Source organism: Odontesthes bonariensis, chromosome 11 (genome assembly GCF_027942865.1).
Source record: "Odontesthes bonariensis isolate fOdoBon6 chromosome 11, fOdoBon6.hap1, whole genome shotgun sequence".
NCBI classification, from domain to species: domain Eukaryota; kingdom Metazoa; phylum Chordata; class Actinopteri; order Atheriniformes; family Atherinopsidae; genus Odontesthes; species Odontesthes bonariensis.
The window spans coordinates 7,405,865-7,424,160 of record NC_134516.1 but is presented as its reverse complement, the minus strand read 5'-3'; the positions used below and the strand labels follow the sequence as shown (position 1 = coordinate 7,424,160).

Here is an 18,296-nt window from a genome sequence, read left to right as displayed (position 1 = left end):
ATAATCAATAAGACTTTATTCATCCAGCAAGAAAAAAATGAAGAACTGTAGTAATAGATCACCAACAGTGACAAACGGTGTTTATTTGCTTAGAAATGAAATCTTTTATGTGTTATTAAATTTTCTTCTTTATGCTTCAGTGTTTAGAAATGAGACAGAAGTTTTTTTTCTTGAGTGGAAAAGTTTCACAGAAGCCAAACAAAACAAGCTGTCTGTAGGTGTGTCTGAAAAGGTGTGTCTGAAATAATAGGGATGCACAAAGCCCAAATGATGAGTCACAGGAAGAAGAATGTAGGCGAGCCAGACGGTGCCTTTATAACTCTGAATCCTCTCCACACTGACACAAGGCACAGACGCTGCTGCTCGGATCATGTAAGTACGCTCTTAAATTTGCTTGAAATTTTTAGATGAACTTCTAAGATATTTACTTTGCCAAGTTTGAGATGAACATCTTTGCAGTAGTGGTTGGGACACCATCTGAAACTGTGTTTTAGTGCAACATTCTGCTGCCGCTCACAACGATAAACCAAATTACATTACATTATATTACGGTCATTCTGCAGACGCTTTCATCCAAAGCGACTTACAATAAGTGTGTTCCACAGTTGGTGCATTTCCTTCTGTTGTGGCCATTTATGTTTTGTAAGTCATGGGTTCTATCGGTTTGGTTTTCTTTGGGATATTGGAATATACTTTGGTTGATTTGGAGTCAAGATCTGGGGTTCATTTTTAGGGACCGAGCAGTGAAACTGCAAGGACCCTATTGTATCTGTAAGGTTTATTATTATTTTTTTAGGGACCGAGCAGTGAAACTGCAAGGACCCTATTGTATCTGTAAGGTTTATTATTTATTTATTTATTTATTTATTTTTTTTTTTTCTCCGTTATTCTTATTCTTTGCAAAAGGTATGCGAAAACTCAGGAAATTTTGCGAGCGCCACCTGCCAGTCGACGACATGAAAGAATCTAAACTTTATATTTTTGGGAGTCGCTCATTGACTCTGTAGCGCCCCCTACGATGCTTAAAAATGGTCCCCTTAATAGGATTAGTTTCGCGTGGGACGACGAAATTCGGTACACTCATTCATCATGCCCAGACGCACAAAAAAGTCTCATGCCGCCAATGTGCCACGTCCACAGGAAGGCGGCCATTTTGGATGGAAAGTGCGTTTTCGTGCCATTTTTGACCGATTCCACGCCTTGCATAAGATCGAACTTGTCCTACAGATTTAATGCTACAGACTTCAAACTTGGCCAGGTTACTCTTAAGACATGGGGGGAAAATTCATTGGCCAACTTTTTCAAAACTTAAAGGGCGTGGCGACGCCTCAAATTTATGACGTGCCATAAAAAACTAAGTCGCTTATAACTTCCACATACATAATCCAATCTTTCCCAAAGTTCAACCGGTGATTGCTGGACCCAGCCTGAACGCGCACCTATAAAATAGTGACATCCACCTATAGCGCCACCTGCTGGTGGTTGGAAACGTCTTTTTTTTCTCCACACCTCGCATTTGATCGAACTCCTCCTACATATTTAATGCAAAAACCTTCAAACTTGGCCAGGTTACTCTTAAGACATGGGGGGGGGAATCATGGGGAAACTTTTTCAAACCTCAAAGGGCGTGGCTGTGGCAACGCCTCAAATTTATGACGCGCCATAAAAAATTAAGTCGCTTATAACTTCCACATACATTATCCAATCTGTCCCAAACTTCATACGGTGATTGCTGGACCCAGCCTGAACGCGCACATATAAAATAGTGATATCCACCTACAGCGCCACCTGCTGGTGATCGGAAATGTCTTTTTTTCCTACACTTCACATTTTATCAAACTCCTCCTACAGATTTAATGCTACAAGCTTCAAACTTGGCCAGGTTACTCTTAAGACATGTGGAGAAAAATTAATTGAAGAAACTTTTTCAAATCTCAAAGGGAGTGGCCCTACGTTTGGACCTGTCATACACATGAAAACGCATAAAAACGTATCAAAAAACAAATGTTTTTAAAAACTCTAGGCAAAGTGAAGATTTTTGAAAACTCCGTTTATGCAGCTGCGTGTAGACAGAGATAACCGGATTTTTGCATTTTCGAACGTCACAATATGCGCCAAAACAACAACAAATCTGCTTTAAAGTCTAAAGTGCGACCTTTGTTTACTGAAGAAGCATGGATGCCTTGAGAACTGTGGTGGTTATTATTGTGCAGGCGCTGTTTACTGCCTTGATTTTACACGCCCAAGTCGTACTCCTCACTCCTGTCGCTGTCGGAATTATTACGTCCTCATATCGAGGGGCAGTCATGCGATCACCTGTCAGTGTGCTCAAAAAAGTTGCGTGCACACTTTATTATTTAGCTGACGAGGGCAGATTACGCAAAACAGCAAATGCATTTGGGTTGTCAAGACAGGTGAAAACGCAGATGTTCGGTTATGTGTGGAAGGTGTTTTTTTTTCGAAAACGAGGTAATGTGGATACAAATTATTTTATAAACGGAGGGGGGGAAACATTCGGTTTTAAAAATACCCGGCTACGTGTGTACATAGCCTAAGAACACACCAGGGGCTCTTTTTTGTTTGTCAAATGTCCGGTGTGAGGACGGGAGGTGGTTGTTGAATGATTTTTTGACCACTTTTAGATCTTGTTAAATCCAAATAAGTTATCTTTCGTTTTTATGGACCAGTCGGAGGAAATCGGTCTGATTTTGACTGTTCTGAGCTCTGAAAGCCTTTTCTGTTATTCTTTCTCAGTATTTGGACATGTTAAGCAGACTTTTTGGCTCCAAAAGAGTGACGTTTTAAGGTTTGCATGAAGCCAAGTTGTATCCCGTCAAACTGGTTTACTGAAAATGTCGTGGGCGCTGCCCACTTGTGTTTGTCTTGTTTAGAAGTGAATCATTCAGGGATCATCTGTCACAAAGACGAGTAGAAATGTCCAGCGGCAGCTCAGGTAAGATGCACGTATCTCACTTTTACCACATCACTTTGGAAAGAACGTTTAAAAGCTGATCAGGCTGTTTCTGATCGGTGCTCCTACAGAGCATCACCCTTCAGGGAACCAGGGGTCTCAGGGAAATGATGGCCATCATGGTGGAGAGAAGCAGCACGGAGGAGACCACCGTAAAGATGGAAGTGAGGGCGATGGCCATGGTGGAAAACATGGGGGCAAGCACGGCCATGGCGGTGGAGACAGCCGTGGCGGTGGGCAAGGACGAGGAGGTGGGCAAGGACGAGGAGGTGGGCAAGGACGAGGAGGTGGACACAAGTAGAGAAGCAAAATTAGGTGAGATTCGGCATTTCTCTGAAACACTAACTGGAAGCTGGAAGAACCTGTATTTCCCTCTGTGCTCTTCTTCTTCTTCTTCTTCTTCTTCTTCATGGGTTGGACTCAGATAAACAAACGTGTCATACCACTGCAGCCAATCAGCTTTCAGCAGCATTTGACCCTGAAGGCACATTGTGGGTTCTTAACATGCAACCAGGCTAGTGAGCCCAGTTTTGGACCTTGTTAAATCTGCTGTAATTATTTCACTTGTTGTCTTCCTGAAAACTAAAGAAATGTTTGTTCTGTCTTTCAGGGAGATGATTCATCGGGCTGCAGAGAAGTAAAGAAGCAAAGATCGAGTGTTTGAAAGCACTTTGTACTGTACCATCAATGAGCCTTTCCATGCTATCGTTTAGCTTTTGCAAATTAAATCAACATGTCAGCCTGTTAACTGCATAAAATCAAATTAAAGTTGTTTACTGGCACAAAGAAAAAGCCTGAAGCTTTGTTTCCTGCCCTGACATGAAATAAAATGCAGCTCTCTTTAGATGTGATGAGTTCTTCTGGCTCCAGATATTCTTTAGTTAAACGTATTCTTCATCTTTTTGTGAATGAAATGAATTCCATTCTCCTCCACCCTCTGCCCGGGGGCTGCAGCCACACCTCTGGGTGGAGCAGGTGATGGGTGTGGTTCAGCAGAGATATCCTGACATTCAACTGAATGGATCAACCATAACATCTGGATCTCTGCCACATTTCCTGAAATGCAAGTCGATGATAAGCTGCTTTTTCAGCCGCACTGAGACGTTTAAAATATTTGGAAGCTTACTTTTAATCTGACTTAATAAAACTGATGCTTGCGGTACAGTGATTATAATGAGGGATTCCAATATTTATATTCAAAACTGGTTGGGAGAATTGTGACCGCTGTGGTGCATCAGTCAAAATGCACAAGATCAATTTCTTGAGGATTTATTAACCATTAAAGGGAATCTTTACATCTACGTGGGTTTTACTGCAGTTACTGTGTGGTTCTACAAACAGAAAAAGCAGAAAATATACCTAATTAACATTACCATGTGGTTGGCTGGACATCACATTTACACTTACCAACTAACATCAAATATACCAAAATATATTTACAAATAATCATATTAGTAGACGACTTACTTCTCCTTGCACGCACACAGAACACAAAAACCAGTGGATGGCGAACTAAACACAAGATATCAAACACATTGGCCCTCATTTATCAAACTTGCATAAGACGAAAAACGTGCGTAGGTCGTGTGTACGTTCTTTTCTGCGCAAAGGTTGGCATTTATCAAATCCATCGTGAGCGCAGGAAAGATGAAATCGCCACGACAGGTCTGAGGCCGGTGTACGCACTTTTCCATTTTGACTTGCGGTGACTGCAACACAGCAGCGTCACTAGTACGTGCCTCAGGAGTCGCAACAAATCCCTTGGTTAAAATTATCACTTTAAAGCTATAATGTGTAATATTTCACGGACAATGAATGTCTCCATGTCGCTCCGCCATTTTAAAACTACGGGATTTGTAGAAGGACATGTCATCAGCTTTGCATTTTCCGTTTCCAATGTGGAAATTGCGTAATTTAATCTGGAGTTTATCACATTTTATTGACCATCACAGTAGGGGAAAATACAGAACTCGTCCGGTCTGCGATTTACATCGCCAACGCTGTTGACAGCGTTTCTTTGCCGCCTTTCGTCTTTCCATGTCGCATGTGGCACGCATGTTTTGTAAATCTCACTTGAGCCTCTGCGTACGACGAGTTCTCCGCTCATATATACGATGCTTTCTACGACGGCTTGATAAATGAGGGCCATTGTCTCTGCAGACATCCTTCCACTGAGCTGCTATCTTGAGAATGAAGGAAATTAACAAGGAACATGACTAGGCAAGTCTAACATGCAGTACCTACTACTAACCAAAGGGGGCGCTGATGGACTACTTTCTACACACTACAAAGTAAATAGGCCTAAATAAATTGCCCAAAAATACCAAGCCCAAGTCCTTCAATACAGTGATCCTCAGTGAATGGAAACAATGCAGCTGAAGACAGAGCATGATGGTGACAGGAAGGGAGCAGAAGTGCTCCTCCAAACATAAATCAGGAAATAGAGCCAACTTAAAAATGTTACAAACCAAGACAAACATGAAAATGACTAACAGGGAAATGTTAATATCAGTGACCATAGTGCGGTGATTGTGGTTTTTCTTTTATTTATGTGTGACTATGCTTCTTTTAAAAAATGAGTTTAAAAGTCCAAACCTCTGCTCTGGTTTCAGTTTTTCCGGGGAGGGTACGTCATAAATCCTTTGCAGCCAATGATTCTAAAAAGGACATTGACTAAGTTTTATGCTCATGTGACATATATTAAGTAAAATGATAGTTAGATGATGCAGCTGTTTCCCCCTTGATGTTTGTTGAATGTGACCAATGCTGTGGTCAAAGCTCAAAGCTCTGGTGGAAGGAAGGTGATACCTGTCACACCACCAGTTACATTTATTATGAGTCTTAGTCTTGATTTTTGCCTTTTTGGACCCTCGTTTGCCACCTTTTTTTTGTGCTTTCCTGGAATCTTAATTTCTGGGTCGTCATAAATGCAACATGATCAGTGGATGCCATGAAGCAGCATTCGGCTGGTAAATTAAAAACATCTGCACGCTGTTGGTTTCTGTTTTCATTCAATAGGACAAAAGCATCTCAGCCTGAGGAAAACGGGATTATCCTCTGAGCACACCCCGTAGAATAAAAGAGAAACTCCAAGAAGTTGTGCATCTGATCTGAACTGAGAGGCACTGATCCATTTGATTTCAGGACAAAGTTTAAGTTCACGAGCCTCCGTTTCTTTCCTTGGATAAAGTGCTTATTGTAAAACAGTCTTAGTTGCAACACATTTTTTTTTTTAAATCAATATAATATTAAATTTTTAAATCAATATAATATTTTTAAACTGCAAAACAACGTTTGCAGTCGCCTGGCTTAGAATAAAATAGTTGCTGTGGATGCTGTTATTGATAAAAGTTGTGTCCTGGAAAACAGAATCATTGAATCTGTAAGTGAAAGAGCGAGCCGCCATCTTCTTCCCCGAATCTCGGGCTGTGTTCGAAACCGCCTACTTCTCCTACTTCTCCTACTTCTCCTACTTCTTCTACTTCTCCTACTTCTTCTACTTCTCCTACTTCTCCTACTTCTTCTACTTCTCCTACTTCTCCTACTTCTCCTACTTCTCCTACTTCTTCTACTTCTCCTACTTCTCCTACTTCTCCTACTTCTTCTACTTCTCCTACTTCTCCTACTTCTCCTACTTCTCCTACTTCTCCTACTTCTTCTACTTCTCCTACTTCTCCTACTTCTCCTACTTCTCCTACTTCTCCTACTTCTTCTACTTCTCCTACTTCTTCTACTTCTCCTACTTCTCCTACTTCTCCTACTTATTCTACTTCTCCTACTTCTCCTACTTCTTCTACTTCTTCTACTTCTTCTACTTCTCCTACTTCTCCTACTTCTTCTACTTCTCCTACTTCTCCTACTTCTCCTACTTCTCCTACTTCTTCTACTTCTCCTACTTCTACTTCTCCTACTTCTCCTACTTCTCCTACTTCTCCTACTTCTTCTACTTCTCCTACTTCTCCTACTTCTCCTACTTCTTCTACTTCTCCTACTTCTACTTCTCCTACTTCTCCTACTTCTCCTACTTCTCCTACTTCTCCTACTTATTCTACTTCTCCTACTTCTCCTACTTCTTCTACTTCTTCTACTTCTTCTACTTCTCCTACTTATTCTACTTCTCCTACTTCTCCTACTTCTTCTACTTCTTCTACTTCTTCTACTTCTCCTACTTCTCCTACTTCTTCTACTTCTCCTACTTCTCCTACTTCTCCTACTTATTCTACTTCTCCTACTTCTCCTACTTCTTCTACTTCTTCTACTTCTTCTACTTCTCCTACTTCTCCTACTTCTTCTACTTCTTCTACTTCTTCTACTTCTCCTACTTCTCCTACTTCTCCTACTTCTCCTACTTCTTCTACTTCTCCTACTTCTACTTCTCCTACTTCTCCTACTTCTCCTACTTCTCCTACTTCTTCTACTTCTCCTACTTCTCCTACTTCTCCTACTTCTTCTACTTCTCCTACTTCTACTTCTCCTACTTCTCCTACTTCTCCTACTTCTCCTACTTCTTCTACTTCTCCTACTAGTCATACTTTTTTAAGTTCCCGGATGTATACTAGATGCATACTAGATTCGCCGAAATGTTGAGTATTCATCATGAGGTTACTTGTCACACTCAAACTACCCAAGTTGCAACGTAACGTGACGTAGAGTCCTGCACTGGAGCCGTAGGCCCGACAGCCCGAGGGCCGGGCTTCGGGCTGACGACCGTATAATTACCTCGGATACGGGCCGGGCTCGGGCACTTTTATTTTTCAATTTAATAATTAAAAAAAAAAAAAAAAACCCTACTGATCAAAGTGTTGCAAGCAAAGTCTGTGTTGTGTTTAAATGGAAACAATTGAACGCAGCAGCAGCTGCCAGTACCTTTCCGGAAATGCCGCCAAACTCCCGCCAAAGACCGTGGTGAAGTTGGTTTGATATCGGTTTAAAAAAAAAGACACCTTATTTCCTTATTGTGAATATCTGTCGAATGTCCAATATCAAACCAACTTCACCACGGTCTGCAGCGGCAGCTGCAGCAGCAACATTTCCGGAAAGGTACTGGCTTGATTAAATTCATTCTGGACTCTATATCCGACCACATGAAGACCTCGGGACACTTCGGTTTGGCTTTAGGGACGCTCTACTCACTACCACGTAAGTGTTATGTTGTTTGGAGCTATAGAAGAGGTATAAAAATAGCGTTTTGTAGCGGTGACATAATATGCCCTCATCACTTCCAGGCTAACGACTTTTGGCTAAAAACGGTCAAATCGAAATTCTCAAAACACATCCGAATGACATGATTTTGATGTCAACTCAACGTATGTACTCCCAACATCCCGTAAATTGATCTAAAGTGCATTTTACTCCGGATTATCCCTTTAAATAGAACCAATTTATTCCAAATTAGGAAGGCCGTGGGTGACATCATCAGCTAAGTTGTTGACGAGCTACAAAAACAACAGCCCAACCCACTAATGAAGACGTGACGTCTGAAGGTTTCTACCACACCTTCCTCTCTGCTGCACTAAACTAATTTCTATCTTATTTTGTTATCTAGCTGTAACAGTAGCACATCTCAATCAATCCCGTGTCACGGGATGATTTGGAGCTGATTATACATGCATCTGTGTCTTCGCGTTTGGACTATTGTAATAGTCTGTTTTCTTGTCTGAACAAGAAGGAGCTGTCTCGCCTGCAGTTGGTGCAAAACTCTGCTGCGAGAATTCTGACCCGCTCAAATAGGAGGACTCACATAACTCCTGTTCTTAAAGCTCTTCATTGGCTACCAGTTTCCTCTAGGATAAATTTTTAAATTTTGGTTTTAACTTTCCGAGCGTTGCATGGTCAGGCTCCACCCTACATCAGAGATCTGATCCAGTCTTACACCCCAGCTCGGGTTCTGAGGTCTGTGGATCAGAATCTTCTGATGGTGCCACGCACGCGTTTCCGGACCAGAGGAGACCGATCCTTCCAGGCTGTTGCTCCCAGGCTTTGGAACCATCTTCCGCTCTCTCTGCGCTCGATGGACTCTGTTGACGCCTTCAAAAGGCAACTTAAGACCTTTTTATTTGTTCAGGTTTTTTCTTGATTGTCTTAATTGTCTTAATCTTCTTAAATGTCTTGGGCTGCTATGATTGCCACTGAGTTGCTTTGGCCTTTTTAAACTTATACTTTTATGTACTTCTTAACTGTGTGTTTCTATTGTACCTGTAAAGCGCTTTGTGACCCTGGTCTGTGAAAGGCGCTGTACAAATAAATTACTTACTTACTTACCTACAATGATTAATACAGAAGAAAGACAAACTTGACCAAGTTAAAGAAGTTAAAGAGCCGAACCACATTACTGCAGTTAGTGCAGCGATCCGGCATGGACTTGAGGATTTCCTCAGTGATGGAGATGAACGCCGCAGCACAGGGATGGACCGATACACATTATGAAAGTCAGAAATAAGTAATAACAAGGAACATTATTTGTATAGGACAAAAATAAATATACAAATCAACAATATTATGCAGCAAATGAGGAGGAACAACCTACCAAAATGGAAGCGGTGTAATTAATGGTCATTGCACATTGATATAAAAGGATATTTCACTGTCGTTGTCACACCGCGGTGAGGTTAAGTTGGGTTTTTGTCTCGTTTCATGTATTGTTTCGTCATTTCTCCAGTCTGATTGTGGTATGAATGATTCCACCTGTTTCCCATTACCCCGGTGTGCTTCAGACTCTGCGGCCTTGTCCACACGTAGCCGGGTATTTTTAAAACCGAATGTTTCCCCCCCTCCGTTTATAAAAAAATCTGTATCCACATTACCTCGTTTTCGAAAAAAACACCTTCCACACATAACCGAACATCTGCGTTTTCACCTGTCTTGACAACCCAAATGCATTTGCTGTTTTGCGCAATCTGCCCTCGTCAGCTAAATAATAAAGTGTGCTCGCCACTTTTTTGAGCACACGGACAGGTGATCGTATGACAGTGGACTGCCCCTCGATATGAGGACGTAATAATTCCGACAGCGACAGGAGTGAGGAGTACGACTTGGGCGTGTAAAATCAAGGCAGTAAACGGCGCCTGCACAATAATAACCACCACAGTTCTCAAGGCATCAATGCTTCTTCAGTAAACAAAGGTCGCACTTTAGACTTTAAAGCAGATTTGTTGTTGTTTTGGCGCATATTGTGACGTTCGAAAACGCAAATCTCCGGTTATCTCTGTCTACACGCAGCTGCATAAACGGAGTTTTCAAAAATCTTCACTTTGCCCGGAGTTTTTAAAAACATTCGTTTACGGTGCGTTTTTATGCGTTTTCATGTGGATGACAGGTCCAAACGTAGAAAAATATATTCGTTTTACCAGATACCCGGCTACGTGTGGATGGGGCCTGCGTCTCCCCCTGTCTTGTGCCAGTGTGTTGTATCTGTCCGACTGACGTACCTCACTCTCGCCTTGTACCAAGCCTGATCTAAGCCAAGTCTACCAGTTGGTATTTTCCTCGTAAGAGAGTTTTGTTTTCCAGATAACATTTGATAATTAATCCTGTAAGAGTTACAGAGATAGTTTGTTTATAGCCCTCTTCTTTTTTCCTCCCGGTTGGAGTGATTTTGATTTGTAATATTCTATAGTATAATTCCTCCGTTTTTTTAGGAGAGGTGTTTTTGTTTTTCCTCCGCAGCAGGAGTGATCCTTATTTAATATTAACGTTTCATAATTCTTTGTTTTTTTCCTCCGCTAGAGGAGTGAGTTTGATCATTTATATAGATATACTTTTCCACTTTTGGAAAAGTATATTATTGGAATAATATTTCATAGCCTGTTTAGTTTCTCTGCAGAGGAACTTGGTATCTGCTGCCCTCCTTAATAAAGCTCTTGGAATTACATCTCCTGCATCTGCGTCCTCCGTTCTCTAAGTGTGACAGCCTACTCTGATGTAAAGCAGCTGAAGTCTTTGTTGGGAATATTGAATATAATCAATAAGACTTTATTCATCCAGCAAGAAAAAAAAATGAAGAACTGTAGTAATAGATCACCAACAGTGACAAACGGTGTTTATTTGCTTAGAAATGAAATCTTTTATGTGTTATTAAATTTTCTTCCTTATGCTTTAGTGTGTAGAAATGAGACAGAAGTTATTTTTCTTTTACAGTTGAGTGGAACAAAACAAGCTGTCTGTAGGTATGTCTGAAATAATGCACGAAGCCCAAATGATGAGTCACAGGAAGAAGAATGCAGGCGAGCCGGACGGTGCATTTTAACTCTGAATCCTCTCCACACTGACACAAGGCACAGACGCTGCTGCTCGGATCATGTAAGTACGCTCTTGAATTTGCTTGAAATTTTTAGATGAACTTCTAAGATATTTACTTTGCCAAGTTTGAGATGAACATCTTTGCAGTAGTGGTTGGGAAACCATCTGAAACTGTGTTTTAGTGCAACATTCTGCTGCCGCTCACCGAGTCCAAAGCGACTTACAATAAGTGTGTTCCACAGTTAGTGCATTTCCTTCTGTTGTGGTCATCTATGTTTTGTAAGTCATGGGTTCTATCGGTTTGGTTTTCTTTGGGATATTGGAATATACTTTGTTTGATTTGGAGTCAAGATCTGGGGTTGATTTTTGTATTTGAGATTGTTTAACCCTCTGGAGTCTAAGGCCTTTTCAGAGACTTTGAGGCAGTTGTCACCACCTTGACATTTTCAAGTATTTCAACTAACTGCAACAGCAAAAGTGACACATATAGTTGTATTCTGAAAAGCCTAACAAAAAACAATATGAGAGTGAAGTGAATGTAATACAAACAAGTTTTATTTAAATTGAGGGTAGACACAACAGTACAAAAAAAACGAGTTTTAGAGGTCTTCAAACAGTGCAAGAAAACGCACTATAAATATATCTAGCCAAGACTTTTGAAGGTTGAACCTTGTAAACAAAAGTGTTGGCTGCATAAAAGTAAAAAGTGCAGTCAGAAATGTTTTTTTGTTTTCACACAAACTGTAAAAAAGTCATTGTAACTCCAGGCAGTGTCTGTGTTAGTTGAATACTAATTAGATGGGTGTGTAACACCCCTGATTCCCCCCACCCCCCTGTCACTCTCCATGTGATAATTGTCTGTCACTGGCAGGGCATTGCTGCCTTCCCTCACATGCTGGCTGAATGGGGCGTGTTCTCACCTGTGAATAGCCACTCAATCACCTGGTACTTTACATGTGAATAGCGATAGGTGTGGCCTAGGAAGCTGCTCCAGACTGAGGCTACGGCTACACGAAAACGAAACAAGGTTTTTTTTGAAAACGGGTACGAAAATTCTTGCGACCACACGGAAACGCGCTGCTGGTCCAGACGAAAACGATGAAACGATGCAGTACACACGCCACTGTGTCACGCCACGCTGTGAGACAATAGAGAAGTGTTAAAATTGGCTCACAGCGTCAACGTGTGACTGACGCAAAAACGTTTTAGCTGTAACAATGGAAACGAAACGAGGCCGTTTTCAAACTTTCCCACTCTGGAACCCGTTTTCAAAAACTATCGTTTTGGGGTAGTGGGAACGCCGGCTCCGTGTGGCCGCGACAGCGAAACGATAAGAAAAAGTATCGTTTACAGTGAAAAACGTTTCCGTGTAGCCGCAGCCTAAGACTACTGAAAATCCAAAGATTTCTGTTCACTCTCTTTAATAGGGCCAGCTATATAATTTATTTAAATATATATATATATGTATACATATATATATATATATATATATATATATATATATATATATATATATATATTTGAAAACTAGAAGTATCAAGGTTTTTAATGGTGTCACTTATATGTTTGAATGACAAAAACTCACAGAGTTAAGGAAGTGTACAGGGCCGCTGACAGGTTTGGCTGGGCCCGGGACAAAATTCTCTGAATGGGCTCCCCCCCCCCCCAACCCCCCCCCCCCCCCCCCGGTAGCAACCCACCCACACCCACCTCTACTTTCCCAGTCTCTCATTTATTAACCAAAAGGATTATTTACCATTTTGCCTGGATATGGATATGGACTGAGTGGAGTTATGGCTTTCAAAATCCTACCACAATAAAATTCTATTTTATTCATTTAGAGCTCATAAACTTCACATTTCATCAACCATTTTTCACTTGACCAAGGGAATCATGTTAAGGGTACTTTTATTTATTGCCAGCCCCGCGTGTATGTCTGCTGAACTTTACTTTTCCTTTTTTTATTTTTTTGGGCCCCCCCCCCATTCCTCGGCCCGGGACAAAATACCCGTTTGTCCCCCCCTAACGGCGGGCCTGGCCGTGTATACTCTCGCAGCAGTGTGTCGCAGTGAGCTTGTCGCAGACATCACGCAGTTATTTTTGATTTATGCCCAATTTTGAAGCGCGGTCTGCGCTATGTTAATTCCACGCCACAACGCAAGAGGGACAATCACGAACAAGCTAGGATTGTTGGTGTGGTGGGTGGCGTGTTTCTCTTCCGGTTACGGAGGTCATTCAACAACAATGGCGACTGGACGAATGCGCACTTTGATTGAGATGCAGCTGATCGATCTAGAAATAGAAGAAATATTGCTACTACTGGAGCTGGCAGAGAGGGAAAGAATTGTCACGGTTAGCACGGTTAGCACGGTTAGCGTCACCATCCTTTCTCTCCTCCCTGCGACGATATCTGCGGCACTGTCTGCGGTGATTTACAATTTTGGGGAGGTGCACCAGAGTGTCTGCGTAAGGGGGGGGGACATGTCTGCGTTAACTGCGACACACACGCAGACGACCTGGTTTCCAACCATAAACCGCCCTTTACAGATGTGTTTTTGGAGATGTGTCAAAAATCCCGCCGGCGGGTTTTAAACTCCAGAGTGTTAAATTATTTTGGTGACTTTTAGACCCGCCCATAAATCAGACAGATTGAGAACACACCAGGGGCTCTTTTTTGTTTGTCAAATGATCATTTGACCGAATGAATGATTTTTGGACCACTTTTAGATCTTGTTAAATCCAAATAAGTTAACTTTCGTTTTTATCCGAATTGTAAGAATTGTTTTGTTATTGTTTTGCTCATTTTTTTTTTTTTTGTTAAAAAATGAACTGCTGCCACCCACGGCCTTTGTTGGAAAATATCATTTGGAAAGTTAAAAGGCCGCGACACCTTCCAAAACCAAACAGCTAAGAGCATAACTAGTGCTAGAGTAAGTGCGGTAAGTCAGGTACCGAGACAAATGGGAAAAAAGACAACTCAGTGGGTGGTACAAGAGGCTATAGTCCTCGCTGCGCTGGCCCCGGTTCGAGTCCCACATCGGACGGCCCTTTGCTGCATGTCGTTCCCCCTCTCTCTTAACTGTCCTATCCATTAAAGGCATAAAAACCCAAAAAATAATTGAAAAATGATAAACAAATAAGTGCGTAGGAAGCAGGGAGGAAACAGGTGATGTCCTAAGAAGGCGGATCTGGGTAGTGCAAATGTTCTGAGCTCTGAAAGCCTTTTCTGTTATTCTTTCTCAGTATTTGGACATGTTAAGCAGACTTTTTGGCTCCAAAAGAGTGACGTTTTAAGGTTTGCATGAAGCCAAGTTGTATCCCGTCAAACTGGTTTACTGAAAATGTCGTGGGCGCTGCCCACTTGTGTTTGTCTTGTTTAGAAGTGAATCATTCAGGGATCATCTGTCACAAAGACGAGTAGAAATGTTCAGCGGCAGCTCAGGTAAGATGCACGGATCTCACTTTTACCACATCACTTTGGAAAGAACGTTTAAAAGCTGATCAGGCTGTTTCTGATCGGTGCTCCTACAGAGCATCACCCTTCAGGGTACAACCTGGACCCCCAGCCAAGAAACCAGGGGTCTCAGGGAAATGATGGCCATCATGGTGGAGAGAAGCAGCACGGGGGAGACCGCCGTAAAGATGAGGAACACCGAGGGAGGCGCAGTCCTGACCATGACCAGCATGGTGGCCATGGTGACCATGGTGGCCATGGTGGCCATGGTGACCGTGACCATGATCGGCACGGGGGAAGCTCTGATCGCCATGGTGACCGAGACCATGATCGGCACGGGGGAAGCTCTGATCGCCATGGTGACCGAGACCATGATCGGCACGGGGGAAGCTCTGATCGCTGTGGTGACCATGATCGGCACGGGGGCAGCTCTGATCGCCATGGTGACCGTGGTCACAGCCCTGGCAGACGCCACAGTGGCAGCAGCGGGAGCAGCAGTGGGAGTGAGGGTGAAGGCGATGGCCACCGTGGAAAACACGGGCACAAGCACGGCCGTGGCGGTGGGCACGGGCACGGCCATGGCGGTGGACACGGGCACGGCCATGGCGGTGGACACGGGCACGGTCATGGCGGGGGGCACGGTCGTGGCGGTGGGCATGGACGAGGAGGTGGACGCAAGTAGAGAAGCAAAATTAGGTAAGATTCGGCATTTCTCTGAAACACTAACAGGAAGCTGGAAGAACCTGTATTTCCCTCTGTGCTCTTCTTCTTCCTCTTCTTCTTCTTCTTCATGGGTTGGACTCAGATAAACAAACGTGTCATACCACTGCAGCCAATCAGCTTTTAGCAGCATTTGACCCTGAAGGCACATTGTGGGTTCTTGTGAGACTAATTGCAGGACTAAACAAGGCGAGGCTGCGTTTCAGTTTTAAAATCTGAAACAGCTTTCCAGAAGATGTGAGACAGGCCTCAACTCTGACAATGTTTAAATCCAGGCTGAAAACTGTTCTGTTTAGCTCTGCATATGCCACCTGAAAGAGTTTTATCTGCACTCTTCACTTTTAAATTAATTAATTAATGGTCATGGCCACCATGGTGGCCATGGTGGTTTTGGTCAGGACATCATTTCCCTGAGACCCCTGGTTTCTTGGCTGGGGGTCCAGGTCGTACCCTGAAGGGTGATGCTCTGTAGGAGCACCGATCAGAAACAGCCTGATCAGCTTTTAAACGTTCTTTCCAAAGTGATGTGGGAACGACATGCAGCAAAGGGCCGTCCGATGCGGCTCAAACTGGGGCCAGCTGCAGCGAGGACTATAGCCTCTTGTACCACCCCCTAAGTTGTCTTTTTTTCCCATTTGTCTCAGTACCTAACTTACCGCACTTACTCTAGCACTAGTTATGCTCTTAGCTGTTTGGTTTTGGAAGGTGTCGCGACCTTTTAACTTTCCAAATGATATTTTCCAACAAAGGCCGTGGGTGGCAGCAGGTGGTTGTGTTCTTGCACGCACTTCAGTTGATTGTTAGAAAAAATTCTTAAAATTTGGATAAAAACGAAAGTTAACTTATTTTGATTTAACAAGATCTAAAAGTGGTCAAAAAATCATTCATTTGGTCAAATGATCATTTGACAAACAAAAAAGAGCCCCTGGTGTGTTCTTAATCTGTCTGATTTTTTTTTTTTTTTTTTTTTTTTAATGATTTTATTGCCTTCTTGTGATTTAAATAAATAAATACTTTATTTATCCCAGAGGGAAATTAAATGTTGATGTAGCTCAATTAAATGTTTACATTAAATTATGTAGCTGCAAAGCACTTTGAATTGCCTTGTGTACGAATTGTGCTCTACAAATAAAATTGCCTTGCCTTCTTAACATGCAACCAGGCTAGTGAGACCAGTTTTGGACCTTGTTAAATCTGCAGTAATTATTTCACTTGTTGTCTTCCTGAAAACTAAATAAATGTTTGTTCTGTCTTTCAGGGAGACGATTAATCGGGCTGCAGAGAAGTAAAGAAGCAAAGATCGAGTGTTTGAAAGCACTTTGTACTGTACCATCAATGAGCCTTTCCATGCTATCGTTTAGCTTTTGCAAATTAAATCAACATGTCAGCCTGTTAACTGCATAAAATCAAATTAAAGTTGTTTACTGGCACAAAGAAAAAGCCTGAAGCTTTTTTTCCTGCCCTGATATGAAATAAAATGCAGCTCTCTTTAGATGTGACTGAGGTCTTCTGGCTCCAGATATTCTTTAGTTAAACGTATTCTTCATCTTTTTGTGAATGAAATGAATTCTCCTTTCTCCATTCTCCTCGACCCTCTGCCCGGGGGCTTTCTATTGGTCCCTGTGAGCTGGCTGGTTTGTTCCAGGCTTGGAGGAGCATTTATTACCGATACGTTCCAGTCTCCTCCAGCCCTGACACATGGACCATGACATATGGCCTCTATCTGGGATTTTATTCATCTTTGAATATCTATTTGAGTTTATTTGTGAGGGCCAGAGTTTGTTTGCACCCAAGTATCTTAACTGGACCAAAACAAACCAACAAAGAACCCAAATGGCTTAAATGATCTGCTTTTAATTTACCTTTCACTCATTGAGGTTACATGGCTGTAAAAATCAGATTAAAGGGATAGTTCGCCTCTTTTGACATCAAGCTGTATGACATCCCATATCAGCAACATCATTTCTGAACATCTTCTTACCCCCTGCTGCGTCCTGTGAGCAGAGTTCCAGCCTCGTTTTGGTGTTGATGAAGGTAGTCCGGCTAGTTGGCTGGGGTTTAAAAAATAAAGCGTTTTGCTTCTCAAAACAATATGCGTTCAAAAGAGTAATACATTTGCATCACAAAATCGTTCTCCAGGAAAAAGTCAGACCTAACAATCGCTTGGCACTATTTTCTCTCCCTTCGTATCACTGCCTGCTGTGCAGACCGAGCAGCAAACAGCGTAACAGGCGCGGCTGTTGCTAGGTGGCTGAATGCATTGATATGAAGGAAGGCAAAAATAGGCCCAAGCGATGTGAGGTCTGACTTTTTCCTGGAGAACGATTTTGTGATGCAAATGTATTAGTCTGTTGAACGCATATTGTTTTGAGAAGCAAAAGGCTTTATTTTTTAAACCCCAGCCAACTAGCCGGACTACCTTCATCAACATCAAAACGAGGCTGGAACTCTGCTCACAGGACGCAGCAGGGGGTAAGAAGATGTTCAGAAATGATGTTGCTGGTATGGGATGTCATACAGCTTCATGTCGAAAGAGGCGAACTGGGGTGAGCGGTGGCGTAGTGGGTTAAGCAGCCGCCCCATATACAGAGGCTACAGTCCTCGCTGCAGCTGGCCCCGGTTCGAGTCCAGCACTGAGCGGCCCTTTGCTGCATGTCTTCCCCCTATCTCTGCCCCCTGCTTCCTGTCTCTCTCCAACTGTCCTATCATTAAAGGCATGAAAATATTTTAAAAAAGAGTCCAACTATCCCTTTAAGGGCTAAATTACAATCAGACTGAGTTATTAAGTGCATGTAGACACCTTAATCTGACTAAGAATTGGATCGGATCGGATTCAGACCCCGAGATAACTCGGTTGAAAGTCACTCTAAACCTGCTTGTAGACACTGAAGCACGTGGTGAATTAGACTTAGC

At 42.5% G+C, this 18,296-nt stretch overlaps 1 protein-coding gene and 1 long non-coding RNA gene across 2 annotated transcripts; both read left to right on the top strand.

Annotated features, from left to right (window-relative positions):
• Nucleotides 1-278: 278 nt before the first annotated feature.
• On the top strand, nt 279-3,815 carry LOC142391568 (uncharacterized). The gene is made up of 4 exons (XR_012770582.1): nt 279-372; nt 2,892-2,953; nt 3,043-3,286; nt 3,582-3,815. It is a non-coding gene; the product is annotated as an uncharacterized LOC142391568 (long non-coding RNA).
• A 7,371-nt stretch (nt 3,816-11,186) lies between these two features.
• LOC142391545 (uncharacterized) lies at nt 11,187-16,823 on the top strand. The gene is made up of 4 exons (XM_075477388.1): nt 11,187-11,269; nt 14,590-14,651; nt 14,741-15,359; nt 16,642-16,823. The coding sequence occupies exons 3-4, from the start codon at nt 14,801-14,803 to the stop codon at nt 16,785-16,787; spliced, it is 705 nt and encodes a 234-aa protein (XP_075333503.1). The 5' UTR covers nt 11,187-11,269; nt 14,590-14,651; nt 14,741-14,800; the 3' UTR covers nt 16,788-16,823.
• The last annotated feature ends 1,473 nt before the right edge of the window (nt 16,824-18,296 follow it).

Coding starts and splice junctions, on each gene's coding strand:
- LOC142391545 (XM_075477388.1), top strand. CDS start 14,801: ATGATGGCCATCATGGTGGAGAGAAGCAGCACGGGGGAGACCGCCGTA. Junction 15,360..16,641: donor AAGTAGAGAAGCAAAATTAG/GTAAGATTCGGC, acceptor TCTGTCTTTCAG/GGAGACGATTAATCGGGCTG.